This window comes from Stenella coeruleoalba (genome assembly GCF_951394435.1).
Source record: "Stenella coeruleoalba genome assembly, chromosome: 5".
Taxonomy (NCBI): Eukaryota; Metazoa; Chordata; class Mammalia; order Artiodactyla; family Delphinidae; genus Stenella; species Stenella coeruleoalba.
In genome coordinates, this window is record NC_137150.1 from 125,701,314 (window position 1) to 125,725,359 (window position 24,046).

Below are 24,046 nucleotides of genomic sequence, written 5' to 3' on the forward strand. Positions count from 1 at the left end.
ATTCTGAGGTACTGGGGGGTTGGGACTTGAACCTGTGAATGTTTGGTGGGGACATAGTTCAGCCCATAACAGGTAACTGGAACCGTAGTCACCACATAAAACTTTCCTTCCATGGAAAAAATGAAATTTGAGATTATAATGATTAAACTTTCAAAATAGTAAATGTCAATGAGTTGAGTTAAAAGTTAGTAAGTCTCTGGTTTGCATATTCTGCAAAAGTCGTTAGTATCTAGCCCTAGGCTACAAGTAGACACACAGGGCTTCACACATACAGATATTTTGTTACATGGTTTTCTCTATGAATATTGTCTATAAATATAAGAAATTCAGTTAGGATTTCTGGGGGCTTTTGTACCTTTTTTACTAAGATAAATGTTCATCTTCCTGTTGAGAAAATGTGTGGAGGTAACATTAACTAAGAGGATATATGTTTTAGAATTGGAAGCAATAATATAGTAAATGCTGTCTTTTATGTTCCACAAACAGGAAGAGTAGTTCTGCATCTAAAGCCACTGCAATGAGTGAAAATGTGAGTATTTTTAAAGCATATTTCACTTTTAATATACCTTGTACTAGTGTCTACCGCTGGTCTTTAGAAGGAGCTAAATAAACGTTAGCTCCCATCCCCTGTCTGGGAAGGCAGCATTTGTAGAGCAGTGGGGCTTCACCATCCCATTATTTTCTCTCATTGTGTTTTCTATTATTAGTCGGCCTCCTTAGTATCATTAGATCTGGCATTATCAGCTCCATTTTATAGATGAAGAAATTAGGACACACATTCTCACAGTATTACAATGGCCAAGCTGGGACCCAGGTACCTTGATTCTTGTCAGCTTGACCAAGCAGATCACTTCCAGAAGATCTGTGGTTCCAGGACTCTCCTGTGGTTATTCAAAGCACTTGGAAATTTTAGGGATATGGAATATGCTCTGCTTTTGCAGAAAGAAACATTTCAGAAATCCTTGAAAAGATGCAAGAATTACCTAATTCAGATTGTTAAGGGAACATAATTTAGATGCTTGGACCCTTGTGTACTTTTGCATTTGTAAGCACTACATTGAAGCAGTAAATACCATCATTGCTCAGATTTTGTAGCTCTTTGGATGGTTATTCAGCCTTCTGGACTATTTTTCAGCAATACAGTGAGGGAAGGGAGGTTCCCGATGTTTTTAGAAGTCTAAGCCCTTTCTTGAGAAATGGAGCGCTACTTCCCTGAATTCCTTAGTACTCTGTGGCAGGGATTTGCTTAGATTTCCTTTCAGTAGAGCTTGGGTGGGGCGTGTATTTTAAACACTTAAGTGACTCTGATAGACACTAACCTTTAAGACCTACATACTGTTCCATAGACTTTTTTTTCCGCCAAAAATTAAAAAATTGTCTACTCCACAATCTATCATGGAAATCACTTTATTTTGTGGTTTACAATACCAAAGCATATTGTTCATCAATTAGCAGACAAGCAACATGTTAACTCTATATTTGCTCCTATAATTTGTAGAAAATACTCCTTTGAGTGCGGAGTAAAATAATCTCACCTGACCAAATAGGAAGAGACACTTTGTGGCTGAGTCGGAAGAACAAAAGCTTTGCTCTTTTTCTTTGTCTTCTGCTTGGTTGCCCTGGTCAGCCAAGAGCAAGAGTGTCCAATTTGAATTCTGCCCCAGAGCAGGGTTTCTCAACATTGGCACTACTGTCATGTTCTCCTAATTCTTATATAACAATTTATATAAGAAATGACAATTTCTTCTAAGGCTTATATAACGAATTTTTTATAATTTCACATAATTCTTTCTTGTCCTGTATGTTGTAGGATGCTTAGGACCACCTGACCTCTACCTGCTAGATGCCAGTAGCATCCCCCCAGCAAACAGGACTTCTCCTGTTCTAATTCCCACTCCTACTTCTTTGCTCTTTAGGCAAAGATTCAAGGATTTGTCTCCTGGTATTTAATTATTTAGTTCCCCATAAAATAGATTTAATTAAATATACGCTGGTTTGTACCTGCAAGATTCTCATAGTGGATGTATCTTTGTATTCATAAGATTTCTATATTTCTTTAAATGTTAAGTAATACATCATATTTAAACTTGTTTTTTCTTTCTTCTCCTAGGATTTCAAGCACACAAAATCCTTTATAATTTAAAAGAATTCCACCTTTGCGATGCACCAAAACCCCAGTTGTTGCACTATTAAAAGATTATAAAACTCTGCTTTGTCTTACATTTGCCAAGAGGTACATGAGGAGGTGAAATTGGTGTTTCAGTATAATCTTTATGACTGCTACATCACTTGAAATTTTTATTTTACACAAATAGTTTTGTCAGCAGCTAAAATACAGTCTGGCTTCTTGTGTCTGGACAAAGTTAAAGGAGTCAAAATACTTTGTAATATTCTGGGGCTTGTGAAATGTTAAATATCGTAACTTCTAGAGTAAGTTACTAAAAATATATCATACTGGTTGTGAAATTAATCCACAGAGCGTGAAAATGTAAGCTGTATGCACCCTCTGTGCAAGAGTCTGATTTAGAGGGTTCAGAAAATACTCTGACAGATGCAAAAGGAACCTCTGGTCTCGTTATTCTGTTGCTCATTTATCACTAATATATTCACAGAAAGGAAGTGGCAGGAAGGGTCTTACACCCAAGGATTTGCACTTTTTGTTTACTTTCATGTCTGAGAACCAAAATCAACATGAAGAAAAATACCTAATGACCAGAGCTCACTCACCTGGTGTGTGCCGTTGATTTCTTCATTAAACATCAGTCTGAGAGTTAAACACAAACCCAAGTGTCTTATTTCACCCCCAGAGCTGCTTGTTGCTATTTCCCTCCCCTAAGACCCCTTTGAAGAGGATTGGTGACTTTGACATCAGAACTCGCCATTGGAACCAACACACATAACCCTACAGATACTTGTCCCTGCGTGATGGTGACTTCACATCTCTCTGTCTCTAAAATTCGTGCAGTGAAATGTTGCATTGGGCCGAGTCCCTTGCTGTTACGGCCAGTGGTTTTCCAACCCTGCTTATGGCAAAGTCAGGGATATGGAGGGGAGGACAGGTTGCCCGACAAGTAAAATGAGATGAAACGGCTCAGGGTGGCTCCTGGCACCTGGTGCTACGCTTGATACATAGAAAACACAGGAGAAATGAACTGAAAAATGGGTCCGATCATCTGGTTTCTAAACTGATAGATCACAAAGACCTCCAGCTAGTGTTACAAAGTGAAAATTCCAATGATCCATGTAACAGGGAGAGTAATTAGACTGTGTTAAAAGCATAATCATCCAGAAATTATTTTGATTATTCGTTTCATATTGAAAAGACAATATGGCTAGGGCATTTCCAGTTCCAGGCAAATCTAGACGAAAAGGTCCCTCACTAACTTTGACAACTTTGAACACGGTTAAACTGCTTTTAAAGGAGTCCACTCTTTTTGCCCAATAGGCAGAGCAAATCGCCAGGATTTGGACAGTTGGATTAAGTACTCACCAAGTGCCGAATATGTGCCTGGACACCAGGTCACTGGGAAGATGCCTGTTGTCACACTGCCCCCACTTGTCTGTGACATTCAGTGATTCTCACCAGACCTCTTCCAACAGTTTCTGTAAAGGGCCAGGTAGTAGATATTTTAAGACATGTAGGCCATATGGTCCCTGCCATAACTGCCTGTACTGTACTCAACTCTGCCATTTTTCATGTCATGGTATTGTAGCATGAAAGCAGCCACAGACAATACTTTTAAAATAGTCATGTTTGTGTTCTTAAAACAGGAGGCACAGACAGGATCTGGTCCACATGCATAGTTTCCCAACTCTTGGTGATGAAGCATGAAAAGAAAAAAAAACAAAAAACTATCATTATAATTCTTAGAGCATTTTGATTTTGTTTTCATGAAGTAAAATTGTGTTTTATAAAGGTTAGGGTGTTAGTATCTTTAATAGCAAGTTTTAATTATCATTGTAACCAGATTTAATTTATTTTTACTCGGGGGTTTAACCTAACTAAATCTGGAACAACTGTTTTTCAATACAGCCTTGAAAAAAACTTCATCTCACAGGTGGTTTTGTCTGATTAAAGTCTACATTAATAAAAATAGCTGAACGTGTTCAATTTTTTAGTCCCATTTAATGGTGCAGGGGAAGAGTCATTCACCTATTGTTATTCAAATGAAACCCAGGAAACTAGTCCCTCTTACTGTCTGTAGCTACAAGGCTAATGCTTTAGCTGCCTAAGATGAGAATCTCATCTCTCAGCCTGGGTGCCTGCCAACCTTTCCAATGCTGAAAAAATGCTCTGAAAGTAAAATGTCACAACGATTTATTGAACACTTTATATATGTCGTGGAAGTGGGGGGTGGATGGAGTTGAGGCTGTATAAAATCTCAAATTCGCCTCAACGATTGTATAAAGAGGGCAATGTCGTCATTTTACAGATGAGGAAACTGAGATGAACTGAGTCAGTGACTGCCAAGTTTACAAAGCTGACAAGTGAAGAGGCAGTGTCTATGTGACCCAGGTCTATCCGATGCAGGATGTTTTACACAAGATGTTTTTTCTCTGCCCCCAACATTCCTTCCTTTGAAATTCTCAAATTCTTCTCTCCTAGGACAGCTTCCCTTCACCCTGCCTAGTCTCACAGCCTGTGATACTTTCTGCCTTCCCTTTGCCCCTACCCCAGGTAAATGCCATGGTGGATCATTTCATCCCCTTGCCACAGATACCCAAATCTTTAATCTTATTTTTTTCAAGATTGAAGCTAACCACGATTTAAATTTAACCACCATTTAAATTATATTCTCTACCACTACCACCCTCCCTATCTCCATTTTCAACCTCCCATTTATTCACAGACTCCATCATTCATTGGCACGATTGTCACTACTTTTTATCTCCGGCTACTATCTCACACCTTTTGTCTTCTGCTACCTTCCTCCCTCAAGTACCCCCTCTCTTAGTAGCATTTTTTTTTTATATAATAACAAATGTTTTTGTTAGTTTTACTTTTTAGTTTCTAATTTCTTTTTTTTTTAAACATCTTTATTGGAGTATAATTGCTTTACAATGGTGTGTTAGTTTCTGCTTATAACAAAGTGAATCAGTTATACATATACATATGTTCCCATATCTCTTCCCTCTTGCGTCTCCCTCCCTCTCACCCTCCCTATCCCACCCTTCTAGGTGGTCACAAACCACCTAGCTGATCTCCCTGTGCTATGTGGCTACTTCCCACTAGCTATCTATTTCACGTTTGGTAATCCCACTACTGGGCATATACCCTGAGAAAACCGTAATTCAAAAAGAGTCATGTACCACAATGTTCATTGCAGCTCTATTTACAATAGCCAGGACATGGAAGCAACCTAAGTGTCCATCAACAGATGAATGTATAAAGAAGATGTGGCACATATATACAATGAAATATTACTCAGCCATAAAAAGAAACGAAATTGTTATTTGTAGTGAGCTGGATGGACCTAGAGTCTGTCATACAGAGTGAGGTAAGTCAGAAAGAGAAAAACAAATACCGTATGCTAACACATATATATGGAATCTAAGAAAAAAAAAAAAAGTCATGAATAACCTAGGGGTAAGACGGGAATAAAGACACAAACCTACTAGAGAATGGACTTGAGGATATAGGGAGGTGGAAGGGTAAACTGGGACAAAGTGAGAGCGTGGCATGGACACATATACACTTGGTAGCACTTTTAATCTCTCCTGTCCTGAAGGCTCCTTTGCCCTCTAGTCTCCCCCTCACACACCCCATCAGTCTAGCAGTTACTGCCAGATTACTCTCTTGAACAGTCAACTCCCTTCTCCCTTTTCTCCCATCCCCTTGCTGAAAACCTTTCACTCTTTTCCTTTACATAGTCTCTCACCAAGGTCTAAACATTTTACCCTGAAATTCAGGGCCTCCCCCCACGTACACACGTTGTCATATTGTCACACCTACCTGTTCAGCCACATGTTCAAACTGAACTAAGGTCATTGTATCTCAACGACCCTTTTTTTCTTCTCCTTTACCTGGAAAGCTGATTCTCCTAATCACAAGATATGTAGATTCTAGTTACTCTTCAGGACATCTTTCAAATTCCACCTTCTCTATGCAGCCTTCCCTCTTCTCCCTTCTGGAAGAAGTTTCTTTCTTCTCTGAATTTCCATAGCACTTGGTTTTCTTATGGCACTTGTTGGTTTTATATTTCTTAATACAGTTATGTATGTACATCTCTGGCATCACCACCAATCTATTAATAGAACCACTTTGAGAAAAGAGCCACGTTTTACATACATATTTATAAGCCCCAAATTATTTAACTGTATCTAATGTGTAGTCAGTATCCAGTAAGTGCTAAATGAATTTTTTAAGATCAAAAGAGCACTTGTGAAAGGGCAATTTAAAGAGTATTTATTGATAAAATTTCTCCATAGATTTAGAATATTAATACTGTATTTTGCAATGTTATTATAATCCAGTTCATTTGTTATGCAGAGTCACACAAATTAATGCTCCATGAATTCAGGCTGGACAGACATGACTTTTATTCTACTCCTATTAGTTATTAGGCATCCATTTCCACACAGTCCTTAAAAAGATCTTAAAATATTTTTCTACTTTAAAGTAAGACATACTAGAGTATGTCTTTATACTTTTTACTAAGAAAATGTCAAAACAAATGAATAGTGTGTCAACAAAGGACTTGTTTAACTTCTTTAAGACTGAGGGCAGATGGTTTTAAAGCTCCATTTTATGATGTTTTCAACACTGAATGTGCTACACAGAAGTGCTTCTTAAAGATGGTATAAAAACTGAGATTTCTTTATGACCTGTAGTTAGATTCCTAAAGTTGCCCCCTGCCATTTAACTTTTCATTCTCAAGCTTCCTTTCCTTCCAAATATTTAACTACCATGAATTATACTGAAGTTGCTGTAGGTCAAGAAACCTAGTTTTCTAAATTTTAGGATAACATATAGCAAAAAGAATTAGAAAAAGTTTTATATGTAAAGACATATTCATGTAACAGAATGTCGACTGGGATTTTTCCTGTTGCCTGAAGGCTGACAAGTACCTCACTTTCTAAAGAAACCCATAACTAATTTGGGTATAAATACCTGCTTTGATGTTCATGAAGAGACAGTTGTGCTACCCTGAAATTATTACCCTGGTCGTCTCTCCTTTACCCCACCACACAAAATCCATAAACTAAAGTGTGTAGGGATGGATTGGGGGTGGGGAGCAATGGAGAGAGACAGAATGAATTGTCCAAGTCGTGTGAGTTTGCCAAAGTTGTGAGTTCTACTTCCCAACTCACCCCCCAAGGCAAGTAAAGAGAATTTTAAAGAGAATCACCTGCAACAATTGAAGGCACATGCCAAGAAGCAAAGAGCTATTTGAGCAGAGTGAAAAGAGAGTTGGAAAAAGATATCAAGGTAGAGAGCAGGGGAAATGGTGAAGCACCTATCTTCCCATTGTGTCTCAGGGCAAGGATGTGTGAGTTTCCTGTGGTCAAGTAGGCATCTTTGAAAGTAGCTGGCCTTGAGCCTTCTTGCCAGTGTCTGAGAGCAAACATCTGAAATAAGAGTCTGTGAACTGGACCATTGAGGTGGGAGCTGAGGGGAGTTTGGAAGAGATGGGTCGGACCTCCCATTTAAGGTAATCTGCATAATAGGAAACTTTATAGCCCACAGAGCTTTCCAAGAACTCATACATTAAGAATCTAACCAGAGTAAGCATTTATAAGCCTGCCACACCAAGGGTAGCAACAATCAGAAACAAAAATTCTACACTAAATGGATTTAAGTAAAAATCGCCTACAACGGAAGCCCTCTTTGGTTATTGCTATTTTTATTAAAGGGAGTACTAGACACGTAACAGGCAGGCACATGTCCATTTCCAGTTCCTGTACCTTTCCTCAACTCAAATATGCCCTTATAAGAACACCAGTCTTCTTATAAGGACACCTGTCAGACTGGACTCAAGCCCACTCTAACAACCTCATTTTAACTTAATCCCATTTAAGGGTCCCAATCCCCAAATACAATCATATTGGGAGGTTCTGAGAGTTAGGGCTTCCACATAGGAGTTTTAGGGGAACACGATTCAGCCCACACCACCAGGCAAGGGAGAAAAATGCCATTTTAAACAGCTAAAAGCCTAGAAAGTTGAGGTCATTTGTAATAACATATAAGGTGGTCCCAAATGCTAAGTGCAGGACCACTTTCTTGTAGGCTGAAGTAACAGATAAAGGCTGGAGTTTGCAAATTTGGGGCAGCCTTACCAGAAAGCTGAAGGGGCTATGAGGAAGAAGGGGCAATGGTTAACATCCATGACTCAAAGCACCACTACAGCATTCAGTTGGAAAAAAAACAAGAGCACTTCTCTGGTCAAAATTTAGCTAAATGCATAGCCCTAAGATATAGGGCATGAGTAGGATGCTTAACACAGTATCCCTGCAGAAAGCCACAAATAGAGTCCTTCTGTTTACATAATGAAGAGATTGGGATGTTCAAGCAAACTCCAAGTAGTTGCGAGACAGACAAAAAAAAATTATGAATAGGTGTGAGATTATAAAAGGTAAAATTCAACTCAACTCTGAATTGGGGAGGGAAACATGAACGGAAAGGGTCAGCCCCATCTCCACCTAGACTGGCAGGGTCGCTGTTGACCCCAGGCTGCTTGCTTGCCACAGGAAGGTGGAGTAGAGCCACTTCAGGGGAGGGGAGGTTAGACAAAGGAACAGATCAATGAGGCTTCCTTGGTTACCTTTAATGGTGCCATAATGAAACATCGAATTCTGTTTCAACGTCTACAACTATTTAAAAGTAGTCCAACTGACCCATCATTGCTTAGCTTCATTTGAAGAAAACTGGGCAGTTTCTTCCTACTACTTTACCCTCCCCAATTCCATCTCTTCACATCTTACTAATCACACCTATATCATTAGGAAATATTTGTGGATCTTTTGAAAAGTATTCCTCACCAGGTTGAGACTTCAGCTAGTATGGCATGCCATAGTAAAAATCTATTTCTCTTTTGAAGTGAGCTAACCTCATAAGAAAGGCTGTATTTTTGACTTCACATTTTTGAAGAAAATCTCTAAAGCTTTACTAAAGACAGGTATTTACTGACATAAGTCAGAGAGATTGTCAGATAGAAAAAGGCACAACTGCTTTTCCTGTTTTTAAAAAAGAATAATTAAAAATAAAACCATCTACTCTCTGAAATTTTGATGTGCTTGCTCTGCCACTTCTCTGGCACATCATATCTGCTGGACCTTCCATCAGCTGGGCAAACACCACCACAGAGCTTAATATATATATATATTTTTTGCAGTACGCAGCCCTCTCACTGTTGTGGCCTCTCCCGTTGCGGAGCACAGGCTCCGGACGCCCAGGCTCAGCGGCCAGGGCTCACGGGCCCAGCCGCTCCGCAGCATGTGGGATCTTCCCGGACCGGGGCATGAACCCACGTCCCCTGCATCGGCAGGCGGACTCTCAACCACTGCGCCACCAGGGAAGCCCTACAGCTTAATATTTTAAAGGAAATTCCTTTGTAGAACCCTCCCCTCTCTGGCTCCCAGCTCCCCCTGATCTATCCATATAGCCCCATAAAAGACACTGTGATCATTACACTGCAAGGGAAGAGGAGGGACCTGAGTTACTGGGATAATAAAAGCATTTAACATATGAGGAGATGGAAGTTAAAACACAATGGATGTTCCTGGACATATTCACAATCACACTTGAGTTTCCTGAAAAAGCTATGAAAAAGGATTTATGAACCATTTCTTCATATTCTGGGAACGGGTATAACATTCTCCGCAGCAAACATTCCTTAAGTCAGGTGGCTCCCCTCCAGCAGTAAGTCTCCGCAACAAAAAGGACACCCCTGCACTCAGAAGAATCTGGCAAGTAGTACCCAATTAATCCAAGGTCTCCATCTGCTTTGATATAACCAAATGGGAGGATCTAAAAACACAGAATTCAATACACTCAAGTGTACACCCAACACCACCAAATAATTTATTTTGAAATCAGAATTAAAAGAACATATGACAGTTGTGAAATGTATGTTTATGCTGTTACTTCTGATCAGTTATACAATTAATCTAGGACAAATTACCAGATAAATTTTACATTATTTCTTCAGGACTGTGGTTTCTCGACGACTTCAAACTTGGGATCTAAGAGGAAAAAAAGGTTCAAGCTTAGCCATACTGCAATAAAGTTCATCTTCTAGAAAGTTTTAATATTTAACTCATCAATCTTCTGATTTTTTTAAAGAAACATCTACATGGAAATATAACAACTGCTTAAGATTTATTCAGGACTTACAGTGAGCCAGGCTCTCTATGTCATTTAACTATAACTATCATTATGAGGAAAACAGCATAATTCTCCCCAAATGTCAGATGAGAAAGAGGGACCAATTAATCCAAAAATCACAAAATCACACAGCTCATAAGTGATATTGTCAGGAGTTTGATTTTAGATCCCTGCCGTTTAACCTCTATGCTATGTGATCTCCTACCCCAATGGCATTTATTCCAGAGCTTCCCATGCACATGTCACTGTTCTAATAAATTCACACGTAATTGTCATTTAATCCTCTACACAACCCAAGTATAAATATTCTCCACTTAAAATGATCTCCCACAACAATGAATCTGTGATTAAAAAGACTTACCTTCAAATGTGAAGTTAGGGAACGTATTCATGTCTGCTTTACCATACATTTGCTTAAGCTTAAAAAGCTCCCTGTCTAGTTCTTGCTGATACTCTGGGCCAACATCAACAGGTCCTCCAGATGTCCTGTTGTGTAAACGACCAAGTTGAAAACAGATTTTAATCATTAGTTTACAAAAACAAAATTAAGTTTCATAGATCTTCTATATGTAGGGAAAAGCAGACTTTTCTGAAAGATAACAAGCAGTTCCACTTGAATTTCAGCTCAAACTATTTTAACTATTACGAGGTTTCACATAAATGAAGCAACTTCAAACAAACCTCTAACATTCAACGTCTGTCAGTATCAAGGATACTTATTAAAAGTCAACCTCTCAGGGTCTAAGCAGCAATAAGGTATAACGGCCAAGTCTGCGGGGTCTGGGGTGAATGACTGCTTCCGTTTCAGCATCAGCTCTACAATTCAGTAACTGTGTGAACTAGAGCAAACCGTGTGAACTAAACTCTACATCTACAACTCAAAGTCTTACCTGATGGTGGCGTTGAGGGAAAGAGAGATTGTGTACATGTACCACTCAGCATAGTGCCTGGCACACAGTGAGCACTCAGTTATCTACTATCACTATGATTTAGATTAACCACCACTGGACGGCATTCAAAAACTTTAAGTCTCTATAACAGGGGCCTAACAAAGAAGCAAATTACTTCCTACCCCCAGAGGTTTTGCCATTTAGAAGAAAAAAATAACATGTTTATAAACAATTATGCTGTAAGGGAGTTAGGTGATAACCTACAAAGACACGGTTTAACAAAAAGCTACTTGAATTGAGGGATCACTTTTGCTAAGCTGAACAGGGAAATTTCATTTTAAAAAGGTGGCATTTGTGACAAACTATGCATTTGGGTCAGATTTTAATTTGAGACATTCTAAGACTGAAAAAGCAAGGATGAGGAGGTGGTAAAGCACTGGCTGTATGTGGGGAACACTAAACAGCCTAGAGGGAAAAGCCAGCGGGACCCAGATCACAGGAGGCTGAGAATGTTAAGCCTGGGACTTTGTATTTTGTTTGCTAAGCAATAAAATGACAAAATTAGAGCTGTGCTTTGGAAAGATAAATATAGCATCATGGACCAGCAGTGTTTACACAAATTCTGTTTGTCAGAATGTTACTGCCCACTTATCAATGAATATAATAAAAAAATCTATAAGTGAAAATTCTATCAAGGCTAATATTTTCACCCATGCCTATGATAAAAGCATAGGATCTTATTTATGCTACAGATTTTCCACAAAAAATACTGAGCCAGCTCTAATTTAAGAACTTGTTAATGATGTTTCTTGCTATGGACCCAATGTTCTTCTACATCAGCATGTGCAACAGAACCTTCTGTGATAATAGAAATGCTCTATGTATGTGCTGTCTAATATGGTAACCAGTAGCCATATCTGGTATTGAGCAATAGAAATGTGACTAAGGCAACTGAGGAACTGAACTTCTATTTACACTTCATTAGAATTTGAATAGTCACATGTGATTAATAGCTATAGAGATATACAGTTCAGTTCTAGATAGAGCCTTCAACCAGATACTTTGATGACTGTTGTCCAGCTCTGGGATCCACAAGCTTTTAGAAACATTCACTCTTCCAAGCCGCCTTCCAAAATGCACCAGCTAGAAAGGAGCATTTCTTCCTATGAGTTCTCCAAACACTGAATGTGTCACTATCTTAGCATCTAACCTATTTAAACTTATATTGTATTTACTTGCTTAGAAACTTTCTACCCCATCAGACTTTAAGAGTATTGTGTAGGGATTCCCTGGTGGCGCAGTGGTTGAGAGTCCGCCTGCCGATGCAGGGGACACGGGTTCATGCCCCAGTGTGGGAAGATCCCACATGCCGCAGAACGGCTAGGCCCGTGAGCCATGGCCGCTGAGCCTGTGCGTCCGGAGCCTGTGCACTGCAACGGGAGATGCCACATCAGTGAGAGGCCGTGAACCGCAAAAAAAAAAAGAATATTGTGTAAATGCAAAGTGGCTTCTTTCTTTGTAGCCCACCACTGTTAATAGTCCAGCACTTTGCACATGGTAGACAACCAAATAAAACAAAACTCTGAATTGATCTGTATCACTTTTCCGAAGATTTGGGCGTTGAACTTCATACTAAGGTCATCATTCATCTCCAAAACTGTGTGGTTCTATTATTATGTTGCTCCTGGACTTGCTTTATGTCATGAAGCAGGAGTCTTTTGATATTCCCAGAAATATGTAAATATGGAAGTAGCATTAAAGAAAAAATGTTGTGTCTATACATTTCCCCCAAATCATGATGTCACAAAAAGGGCACTGAATTGGGAGTTAGAATATTTTGATTATGTTTTCCCCACAATTAGTTTTATGACCTTAGGCTAATCAATGTCTAAGGGGCTTAGTTTTTCTCAAGTATGGTTCCTAAATGATTTCCAAGATCCCATGTACTTGTATGAATTGATTCTAGTTTATAATAAATGACACTATAGTAGGGATATATCTAAAATGACACTAGATTTAATGGGATTCTCCCTTGGAACCCATATAAGGAAGAGAAAATTTGGGACTTAAAAAAAAAAAAATCAAGATTCTCATCTTCTTCTTTGGAGCAGGTAATGAACCTTTATGATAGAGATCAGCTCAGTGAAGGTCTTAGACACTTTCAAACGCCAAGTAATTTTTTATTACCATCTCAAAACTTACATACTTTGAATATTCACACGTACACCATAGTTGATTATCTACCCACTTACTGTCGCTTAGTTCTATATTCTCTAATCTTGTCCACGAAGAGTTTCTGGACAGGATCGAGTTCCTTATTAAATGCCACTGCCGTAAAACCGATGTTCCTCCTCAAAGAGACCGAGACTGCAGACTGAATGACAGAGGTCAACCTGAAGAGCCTCTGAAGAATCATGGTGATTCTGTTACTGGAAACAAGCACCAGAATGTGAAGATACTTTAAAATAGATATAATTGTAAAACACCTATTAATATGTTATAGTGGGCATCTAATTCTACTAATTGCTACAGAACTTAAATCATACCAGAATTCAGTAAACACTAAGAACAGTCACCTGACCATAGCTCCCTTCCCCTCTCTACCCCACACTGCAAGTTTTTTGCTTCTTAACCAAAAGGCCCTGGAACCTAGCAGCAGTTAGGAACCACTCAGGCCTGCGTGTGGCTCCACTAGGGTCAGACGCAGAAAGCAAGCTCAGAATCTGGGATGGCATGTTTTCTTCTCCATGAATTTATTAGTCTTGGCTGCCCACCCTCAGCAGAAAAAGAATAATACTGATACCCAAATTAACGTACCAGGTTTCCCTGACTCCCTCAAAAGGCAAAAAGGGAGCTGTGCAGGGAGCCTGGAGACAGTTGCCTGAGCCTCAGTTTCTACTTCCCGGGCCCACAGGGAAAGAAACTGCTCTGCTTGTTACAACTGCAGGATTCTAGACATTCAAGGACACTGTAAAAACCAAATCTAAGTCCAAAAGAACCAGCAAGGAAGACAGCAACTAGTCCAAGGGAGCCCACCAACAAGAGAGGAAAAATCAAGCAGTACAATCTAATCAGTGAAATAGAATTTGTGAAGGAGAAGAAAGTCTGAACTTTTAAAATAAGGACTTAAAGACTTCTAAGTCCTAGACTTCCTGAAGCTAAAATACATGGTCATCTAACTAAAAAATTACAGTATATAAATTAGAGGATGATCTCAGTTGAGACCTCATTTAGTGTCCTGAAAAGATCAAATGCAAAAAAAAAAAAAATTGTATGCAAACAGAAATTCCAAAAGAAAAGAAATAAATAGGGAGACCATAAATAATTAGAAAAAACTGCCCAAGATGAAGAAAGGCTGATTAAACTGAAAGGGCTTACCAAACCCTTCTGGAATGATGATAAAGATTCACACCTCAATACAGCCTGGTAAAATTTCTGAACCTTAAAGTGAAAACCCAACATGCTAACATGTTTCCCATGCCACCCCCCCCAAATTACCTAATAACAGCAATAACAATAAGCATCATCTCACTGACACTGGACTACTATTGAATTATAATACTACTGCTCAAAGTGTGGTCTGGGGACCAGCGGTAGTATTGCCTTACTGGTCTATAGTAATACCAAAATTGGCAATAAGCATTTAGAAACTTTTACAGCAAACTGACAGAGTAATTCATATCTGTTGAATTTAATAATACAAAAAGAGTTCATATTTTGTGTGTCTTCATTGTTTTGTCTTTCATCTACTAATTTTTCCAGTAATTCATTTTTACTGTATTCTTCAAAAATATCCACACGGGTTGAGGGGAAAATGGCCCTTTACTAATGAGAGTTGGAAAGCACTAAGCTAGACGACAATGGAGTAGCACAGCAGTTCTCAAATACAGGTGGCGGTATCCCCCAGGAGATATCTGGCAATGTCTGAAGACATTTTTGGTTGTCTTGATAGCGGCGAGTGTTACTGGCCTCTAGAGGATAAAAACCAGGATGCTGCCAAACATCCTATAACAACAACAACAATAACAACAATAGCCTGCCCACAACAAAGAAATATCTGGTCGAAAATGTCAATAGTGCTAAGGTTGAGAAGCCCTGAAATTGCACATAAAAACCACCAAAAGAAATCCTACAATCAACCAAATATCCTTCACCTGCCAGCATGAAAGAAAACTATTTGAAGAAATTAAAGATTTCATCATACATCACTCTTATACCTCATCAGAGGAAAAAAAGGGGGGAGGGGAGACTCCAAGCAAACAACAAATGACCTTAAGGTGCCACTTAATAGCATTCTCATTTTACACAGAAACTGAGGCTTAGCGGTAAGTACCTGATCCCAGGTTACACAGTAGAATTTGACAGAACACAAACATATTTTTCAAATTGTGCAGTTCAGTGTATATTTTCCCCTTTGGCAACGTAAAAACACACAACACTCTGCAACGTGGTCACCTAACACTTGTTCAGCCCTAGGTATTTTGCAAAGTACTTCTAGACATATTCTCTCCTTGTACCCTTATGGCAATACTGTGAAGAAACAGAGAAAGGTGTTCTTATCCCTCCTTTACAGATAAGAAAATGTTTAAGAAAAGTGATTAAATTATTCATATTCCCACAATTAATTTGCTCTAAGTCTAACACTGCAAAGATCATGTTACTCCTACTGCAACATGGGTAAAACCCATTTTCATTTTTTCTATTTCTATCATCTAAGTACGAATGATTCCCAAATCACACTTCTAATTTTGGTCTTTTTCCTGAACTCCAAACCTATACATTCGACAGCTCTCATCCTTTCCTAAGTCCTACCGGGCCCTCAAATTCAACTTATCTAAAAAATGAACACATAATCTCACTATCAAAACTTGCTCCTTTTCCTTTATTCCGTTTCATTTTTTTCCCCACTGATTAAAGATCTAGTGAGAAAGATACATGTTATTACACAAATAGGTATAAAATACCAACTATGATTAAGTTCTCTATTCGAGTACTATGAGGGGCCACGCCAGCCTATGATAGGGATTTGACACACTCAGAAAGACTGGGGAAGGCAACAGCAAGAAAAGGGTACAGCGTAAGAGGCGGCCTTGTGCTGAGAGGGAGCACGGTTCTCCCGTTTACAATGATGACTGACCAGCCTTTCGCTGCGATTTCGGCGCATGTTCATTGCTGAAGTCAATCCACAACTCGCCTGACTTAACCGGCTCTCTTTTTCCCTCCTGGAATCCGTGATGTAAAACAAAGCTGCTTAACCAAGTTTTAGCACCACCAACGTTTTTAGGTGGGTTGCAAACTTTTAAGATTACTATTATCCTTTCCCCTCTTACGTTCTACTTTTAAATGCTGTAGTTCAGAACAATCGCCCGCGCGCCAGGGCTGAGCAGGCCTGGCTGCAGACCGGCCCCGCGGGCATGACCTTGGCTGCCCCAGCCGGGCGGCGGGTCCATGAAGCGCCGGCCCCCCTGCCTCCCACGCCACCCTGAGCGTCAGGCTGGCCCTGAGAGCGGTATTATCAGGGCTACCTACTGAGTCTACCGCAAACTTCAAGGCCTAAAGGCGCCGAGGTCAGCAATGACTCCGGGCCAGACCGTGAAGGTGTCCAGGATACAGGCGGCTCTCTTTCAGAAGGGCAGAGGTGACAGGCATCCCAGACCTCGTGAAGAAACCCAGAATGCTCGTCCCTAGAGGCCAAGTGAGTTCAGTTACCCTCCCAGTCACCTTGCACTCGGTGCCGAGCTGCCAGAGCTACCACCGCCACCGCCGCCGCCGCCGCCACCGTTTTACTTCCGGCCCTGGCTCCGCCCCCCCCGCCTAACCGCCATCGCAATGCATTATGGGCCGCCGTTTCAGTCGGTCGACACTCACCGGACAGGAAGCGTCTCGGAGACAGTCGGCGACCGGACGGCTCTAGGTGAGACAGAAGCCAAACAGGAGGAGGAAGTGGAGGGTAAGTGCTTCCGGGTCCCCTGGCGACGCCTCCGCCATCTTTCCTTCTCCCAAGTTGACCTGCTCTCTTTTTCCCTCTCGGAAACCTTGTTTTGTACGCATGCGCACTTGGACTGGCCTTTCCCCTAGTTCAATCCCCACCGCCCCGAGTCAGCGTCCTCTTCCTTGGGGTGGTTGAGGTGTACGACTGTGCAGGCAAAGTGACAGAGCGTAAAACAAAGCGGATTGAGGCGTTGGGCTCCCTTGTGCCTCGTGAGCCTCCGTTGCCTCGGGCGTTCGTTTCGCGCAACCTGCTGGGAGTTGTAGTCCCGGACCCGGGGGTGCCTGGGAGGTGGGAGGGGGGGGTTGGAGTTTCTCTGCGCCGTTTTCGCGGGAAGGGCCCAGGGGCCTCTCACTTCGAGTCGCTGGAGCTGCGGGTCTTACCGGGAGAGACGCCGCACGTGGAGCCCGCGGCGCTGCGGTTTTCAGCCGGCTCTGGACTGCGGGCGGGGGCGACGGGGCCGAATCCAGAGCGGGTGAGTGCGGCCGCTGGGGAGGAGGGGAGCGCGGGTCCGCGCGGGCCGGCTTCGTTCCGGGGCCTTCTCCCCCACAGCGGCCCCCCCGCGGCCGCCTCTGTGTTTTGTTTCCGCTGGTCCCCGGCGCTGTGACTCCCATTTCCGTTCGTGGAGACTTGAGGGAGCCGGGTGGGGAGGGGCGGGGGAGGCTGTGCGGGGAGCGGAGGGGAGGGGCGGGGGGCGCGCGGCGCGGGACTCTGCTAAGCCGCGCGCACTCGGGGCCCCGGTCGTTCGTGTCACCCTTCGCCGCCCCCTTCCCTCACTATCCCCTGCTCGACTGTCCGCCGTGGTCCGCATTCGTCGCGGTCGGGATCTGATCCTGACGCCCCGGGGATTTCAGAGGAACATGCAAAACCATCCTCCTTGCCAACTCAGCGATTCGCCTTCACTTCGTATCCAGTTGTCTTTCTAGAATTCTTACAGTTGCATCAAAGCCATCTATTAATGTATATGGTGTCCGTTGGGTTTCCTTTAAAAACGAGGAAGTGTGAGGCAAGGGGAAAATGATGGGTTAATGTAGCTTGTCAGCTTTTTTAGTTTTTTCGTGGACTGGAAGATACGCCCGCGCGTGTTTGTATTTAGGAACCCTAGTTTGGTTAGGTTAACATCAGAGAGGACAACGCCTAATGTTGCACTGCAAGATGACGAGTAGTGATTTAGAAATACGCGCAGTAGGTCTGAGTCGTGAGAGGAGCAAAGTTTTAGAAAGGTCCACTTAAGCAAAGTGAAGAACTGGACAGTGATAACGTTCTTAGGTACTTTGTTGTCTTAAATATCAAAAGAAACTGGTCCAACTCGTTCGGAACTACTTAAAGGGAATAATAATCTCTCTCTCTTAGGGTTTGATCCAAGCTTTCCAAACTTATTTATTTTTAAACATATTCTGACACTAGGTGGACTTAAGCAGTTTTTACGTGGATTGCGTCTACAGGACCAATGCCATGAGGGGTGTATAGTCTTGAAGTAAGAAAATAATGAGCTAGGTGTTTCGTTGAGGCAAGTCATGAGAGCATGTGGAGGCTGAATACCAAATTAAAACTGTTGACTTTAATCTTCCTCCAGCTTTTATTTATGAAACTTCAAGTTTACAGGAAAATTGAAAAAATTATACAATGAAATTATACAAGGAACACCTTCACCCCCAGGGTCACCAAGTGTTAACCTTTCTCCACTCTTGCTTTCTTTCTCCATGTGTATCCACACAGATGTATGTGTGTTACTTTTTCTTAGCTATTGACTTTATCTTTAAGAAACAAAAATGTCTTTTAATTTACTCAGGATACTTAACAGTATTTTTTAGCTCGAGAGAATGTGCAGTTATCTGGTAGGTACTCCCAGATTGCACTTGTATTTATGTATCCTTTATTTATTTATTATCCTTTATTTATTTATTGTCCTTTACTGGGAAAAATTGGCCTAAACTCTGTAAACTAATAATGTGTTCCAGTGAAGAATAATCCTCAAATTTATCTGTGACTCTAAAAGAGAATGATAAACATAACTGTATTTTAAAGAATAGTAGCCTTTCCTGGAATTGTTAGTTAAATATAAATTTAGTTTGTATTCATTTTGTGAAGTGTTCTGAACCCAGGTTAGATTTAATCTAGGAGAAACCAGGGTGTCAAGGGGTAACTTTTCCTAGGGGGAAGGGCCCAAAGTAATGCTCTCTTCTCCATTTTCTTACGTATTGATATAGAATCCTGGGGAATTGTTTCCAGAAAAAGAGCTAAGACCCACTCAAGCAGTGATATCAAAGATTTGGACAGTTTCCCAAATCTCTCCATTGCTTCTTTAGCTTAAATTTAGAGAATTGAGAAAGAGGAAGATCAATTCAGGGACTGTAAGTAGCATGATTTTTTCCAAAAGCATATTGGATTCTTTTTTTTTTTTTTTCTTTATTTGGCACCTTCTAGAGACTGATCTGTGACTTTTTTGGAAGATCACAGGGTAAATTTCTTAACAATCCTCTGTCTTAGTGCTTATACTCAGAGGTACCAAAGGTGTCCCTGCTGATAAGCCCTCAGGGCCATTTCTCAGCCTCTGGTTGTTACCAGAAAACTGGGTTCATCTCTTGGTGGGTGGCAAGACAAAAGACACAACCAAGCCAAAGATCAGAAGAAGAAAGGGTGTACTACTTGCAGCAAGGAGAATACCAGGATCTTCCCAAAGCGGTATCCTGAACAGCAAAATTGATGACCTTTTAAGCTAAGGGTACTTGCATATTCATGAAGGGTCTTGGGTGGTGCATGCCTATTCATGAAGGGGCTTCAGCAGGAGAATTCAGCATAGAATTGGGGCAAAGGTTGACAGCATCCATGCTTTAGTTGATTGAAGTCACAAGGGTCAGAAAAGGTCAACATTATCATCCCTTAGGTTACAGTTGATCTGGTGGTTGAGCGAGGGGGGGGGGGTTAAATTCTGGAAAACAGCTTAAGAAAGTGCTTCAGGCTAATCTTTACCATGGAAACAGAACTGGGAGTCTTTATAACTGATTTATTATCTTTGCTATTGTTACTCCTTAAGAGCATTATTACTGAGACCTGTTCAAGGGTAATCATTGTGGCCAGGCTTAGATTCCCAAATGGCTTAGGCCAAAAATGGCTTCTCATGTCAAGAAAGCCATGCCTGGTCCTTCTTCTCTGGGTACCGCCTACCCTATCTGCTTACAGTTACTGCTTCTTAGGCTTTCTGTTTTTCCAAAGTTCCTAGAAAATTCACTTGTTTTCTAATCTTTTTTTTAAAGTTGGTTATGGAGATGGGAGTGGATGTCCTTGTAGGCCCTGAAAATACAACATAAATGATCCTTTTAAGTGCTGTCCTGCTAAAAACCTTATTCTGGTTCTTACTTTTTTTGTACAGTTTTTATGATTTTTGCGTGTATGTGTGTGTACGTTACCTCCTTGTTTCTAACAGCTACTGTAGTTCCATAGTGTGTACTTCTTTCACATTTTCTTGTATCCGCAGTACTCTCTTACCATGGATATTGGCTTCAGCTTTCAGCTATCTCCAGCAAAGCTGCCCTTAACATCCTATTATCAGTCATCGTGAGAATGTCTCTGGAATGCTTATCTGAGGGCAAGATTGCTGGGTCATAGGTATAAGCACTTTATTTGAGCAAGTGCTGCTAGATTTTTCTCCAAAATAGTCCTGTCTATACTCTATCAATAGTCCTGTCTATATTCTATGCCCCCATGTCCCTGCTAACTCTTTTCAGTATTCAACGTTCTAATCTTTGCCATATATGCACAGTATAAAGTGAATAATTTGAATGTGAGCATTTCTTCATGTCCGTAGCCATTTTGGTTTCTCTTTATGTGAGTTTCCTTTTTCTGTGCTTTACTGACTTTTCTAATTTGTCCTGACTTTTGGGGGGGTGTTATCAACTTGCAGGAGTTCACTGTGAATTCCAATTATTAGTCCCTTGTCATGTGTGGATATTGGAAATATCTGTTTCTACTCTGTAGCCTGTCAGTTAAACATAACTCTTAATTTTTATGTAAGGAAATCTATCAATTTTTTTCCTTATGGTTTATGTTTTTGAAATTATGTTTAAGAAATCTTTTCTATCATTAGACCACAAAAAAATTCCCACCATTTTCTTCTGTTAGCTTCATAGATTTACCTTTCACATGGAAGCCTTTTAGGCTTCTGGAGTCAGTTATACAGTGTGTAATAGTTGTTATAACATTCACTTATCCAACACATTTTAATAGAGTGCCTACAAAGGGAGAGGCAGTTCAAAGTTCTTTGTATATATCTGTGAACAAATACCCCTTCCCAGGTGAGCTTGTGTTGTCCTACAAGGATAGGCCTTATTGGGTCACCAGCTCCTGTTTTGCTCTAGTGCTCAGGATGAATTCCACAGTTTTACACATAGTATCTGTTAAGAAATAGGCTTTATGGGGAAAGGGAAGACTTACTAGGCCAGGGTCAGCAAGAAAAGAAAACAAAAGCCCTTCATTCTTTCATCATCCCAACCAAAATCTGCTGGGGCCTAGGCATTCTGCTGGATGTGCATGATGTGTATCTATTTCAGTGGAGAGCCCCACCCTCTTATTATGCTTTCTTATTGTAGAGGAGCTGTGAGAGCAACCTTAATAATGTGGGGAAAGTCAGATCATTTTTGTACTAGGCAGTCTAGATTTGGATGCCAGCGATTTATAGAATAAGTTGTCAGAAAACCAGCTCCCCAGCATTTGGAGATGTTTGGACCTGAGGAGAGTTACAATCCTTTTTAAAGTGGGAAAGAAGACTGTGTTAGTTTCCCAGAGCTACTGTAACAAATTACTACAAACTTAGTGGCTTGAAAACAATTTATTATCATACATTTCTTGAAGTCAGAAGTCTGAAATGGGTCTTCCTGGGCTAAAATCAGATGTTGGCAGAGTTGCACGTCTTCTGGAGGCTCTAGGGGAGAATCTGTTTCCTTTTTCCAGGTTTTAGAGGCTGCCTGCGTTCCTTGGTTTGTGGCTCCTTTCTTTCATCTTCAAAGCCAGTCACAGCCAGCCAGTCAAGTCCTTCTCACTTTGAATCACTCTGGATCTCTTCACATTCCCTCTTTCCCTCTTAAGGGTACTGTGATTTCCTTGGACTCACCTAGATAAGCCAGGATAATCTCTGTATTTGAAGGTCAGTTTATTAGTAAACTTAATTCCCCTTGGCCATGTGATTTAGCATAATCACAGGTTCTGGGTTGTTATTGTGCCTACCACAAAGACCTTGGTCCCTTGAGAAGTTGGGACCTGGGGAAGCCCCTCCCACCTCCAGTAGCTAGGGGAAGTCCGTAGGCCAGGCAAACCAACTTAAGTTCCTGGGGTCACTTTTGGACAGTTTTGGTTTTTGCACCCTGGCAGTGATCCAACGGAGAAAGAAAGACAATAAATGTAGTAAATTATTAGTATGTTAGAGAATGAGTGCTGTGGACAAGAAGAAAGATGTAAGGACAAGTAAGGAGGCCAGTGTGGGAGAGGGAGTCAGAGCAGTAGTAGAATGGGGATGGGGAGTAGATCACGTAGGACCTTGTTGGCCATTGTGAAGTCTTTAGTTTTTTTTTTACTGTGAATGGTATCAAAGGAGTGCTGTGATGTAACTTCAGTTTTAAAAAGGATCACACTGGCAGTTGTATTGACTGAGAACAGACTGCAGGGGGGCAAGGGCACCAACACAGGGAAACGTGTTAGGAAGAGGCTATTCCAGGTAAGAGATGGTGGAGGCTCTTGTTCTAGTGTATATTTGCAGTATAGAGCATGTACTTCAGTTGATAGACCTAAAGCATGACATTATGGAGCCACAGGCAGTTTAGCCTCACTAACCTCTGGATAGTTTTCTTATGAGGGTGGACTCAAAATAAGATTGTTCTGTGTAAAGCATTTGAATGTGGTGCCTGATACTCAGTAAATAATGGTTATTATTAATAGGAATGAATATTTGAATTCTTCATTTTGTCAAATCTTTAAAGTGGGAGCATGGACTCCTTTATAAACATTAAAGTACCAAATTTAGAGGACCATTCCTTGCAAGTCAGAGAGTCGAAGGCACTTAGAAGTACTTTTTTAGATGTAGTAGTAAACTTAGAAAACTCTATTCTGGACTGAGAATATATATTGAGTCCAGAGACAGATTCACTGACCTACAGTGAGGTCCTAACAGCCTGAAACATTAACACCTTGGAAATGGTCATAAAGAAATACCAATATATGCAGCTATTTTATGCATTACTTAGCATTTTTTTAATTATAATGTTTTAGTATCAAGAGTACAAATGGTACAAAATGGCACATAATGTATCAATGGTACAAAAATCAATGGAAGTTTAATGTAGCAGGTAATAATTTTACACGAGAGAATTAAAAACTGAAGTAATGGTTTATTTAAAATGTATAAAACCACATCTGAAAAACAATCATAAAAAATTCTAGTGTTGGGACTTCCCTGGTGGCATAGTGGTTAAGAATCCACCTGCCAGTGCAGGGGACACAGGTTCGATCCTCGATCCCTGGTCCAGGAAGATCCCACATGCTGCGGAGCAGCTGAGCCCGTGCGCCACAACTACTGAGCCCACATGCCACAACTACCGAAGCCCACGCACCTAGAGCCTGTGCTCCACAACAAGAGAAGCCACCACAATGAGAAGCCCATGCATTACAACGAAGAGTAGCCCCCACTTGCCCCAACTAGAGAAAGCTGGCGCTCAGCAGCAAAGATCCAACGCAGCCAAAAAAAATAAATAAATAAAATTCTAGTGTGTAATCAGGGCAATAATGCACATATCTATAATGATTTTGTTACTTTATTTTGCTGTTTGAGAATATTGTACTGGCATTTATAAG

At 40.9% G+C, this 24,046-nt stretch overlaps 3 protein-coding genes across 8 annotated transcripts in view; 2 read left to right on the forward strand and 1 right to left on the reverse strand.

Annotated features, from left to right (window-relative positions):
- JAM2 (junctional adhesion molecule 2) overlaps positions 1-4,249 on the forward strand; it is a 67,472-nt gene extending 63,223 nt beyond the window's left edge. The window contains exons 8-9 of one of the 2 annotated variants that reach the window (XM_079921901.1): positions 487-529; positions 2,111-4,249. In XM_079921901.1, coding sequence (XP_079778027.1) covers positions 487-521 — 35 coding nt within the window. In that variant the 3' untranslated portion in view covers positions 522-529; positions 2,111-4,249. The remainder of the gene's footprint in view (positions 1-486; positions 530-2,110) is intronic. The other variant, XM_079921900.1, reaches the window with a different exon arrangement.
- A 5,749-nt stretch (positions 4,250-9,998) lies between these two features.
- ATP5PF (ATP synthase peripheral stalk subunit F6) lies at positions 9,999-17,214 on the reverse strand. 2 transcript variants are annotated; one of them, XM_079923427.1, is made up of 4 exons: positions 17,083-17,214; positions 13,467-13,643; positions 10,686-10,810; positions 9,999-10,182 (listed from the first exon to the last, which is right to left on the reverse strand). In XM_079923427.1, exons 2-4 carry the CDS (start codon positions 13,628-13,630, stop codon positions 10,145-10,147), a joined length of 327 nt encoding a protein of 108 aa, XP_079779553.1. In that variant the 5' UTR covers positions 13,631-13,643; positions 17,083-17,214; the 3' UTR covers positions 9,999-10,144. The 2 variants fall into 2 exon arrangements, with proteins under 2 accessions (XP_079779553.1, XP_079779554.1); XM_079923428.1 differs by lacking the exon at positions 17,083-17,214 and adding an exon at positions 16,936-17,008.
- The window catches only part of GABPA (GA binding protein transcription factor subunit alpha), a 36,255-nt gene continuing 29,268 nt past the window's right edge, over positions 17,060-24,046 (forward strand). Inside the window, exon 1 of one of the 4 annotated variants that reach the window (XM_079923424.1) lies at positions 17,060-17,164. The gene's annotated coding sequence lies outside the window, so the exon portion shown is untranslated. Of the gene's footprint in view, positions 17,165-17,570; positions 19,929-21,363; positions 22,914-24,046 lie in introns of those variants that run through there. The other 3 variants (XM_079923423.1, XM_079923425.1, XM_079923426.1) reach the window with 3 other exon arrangements.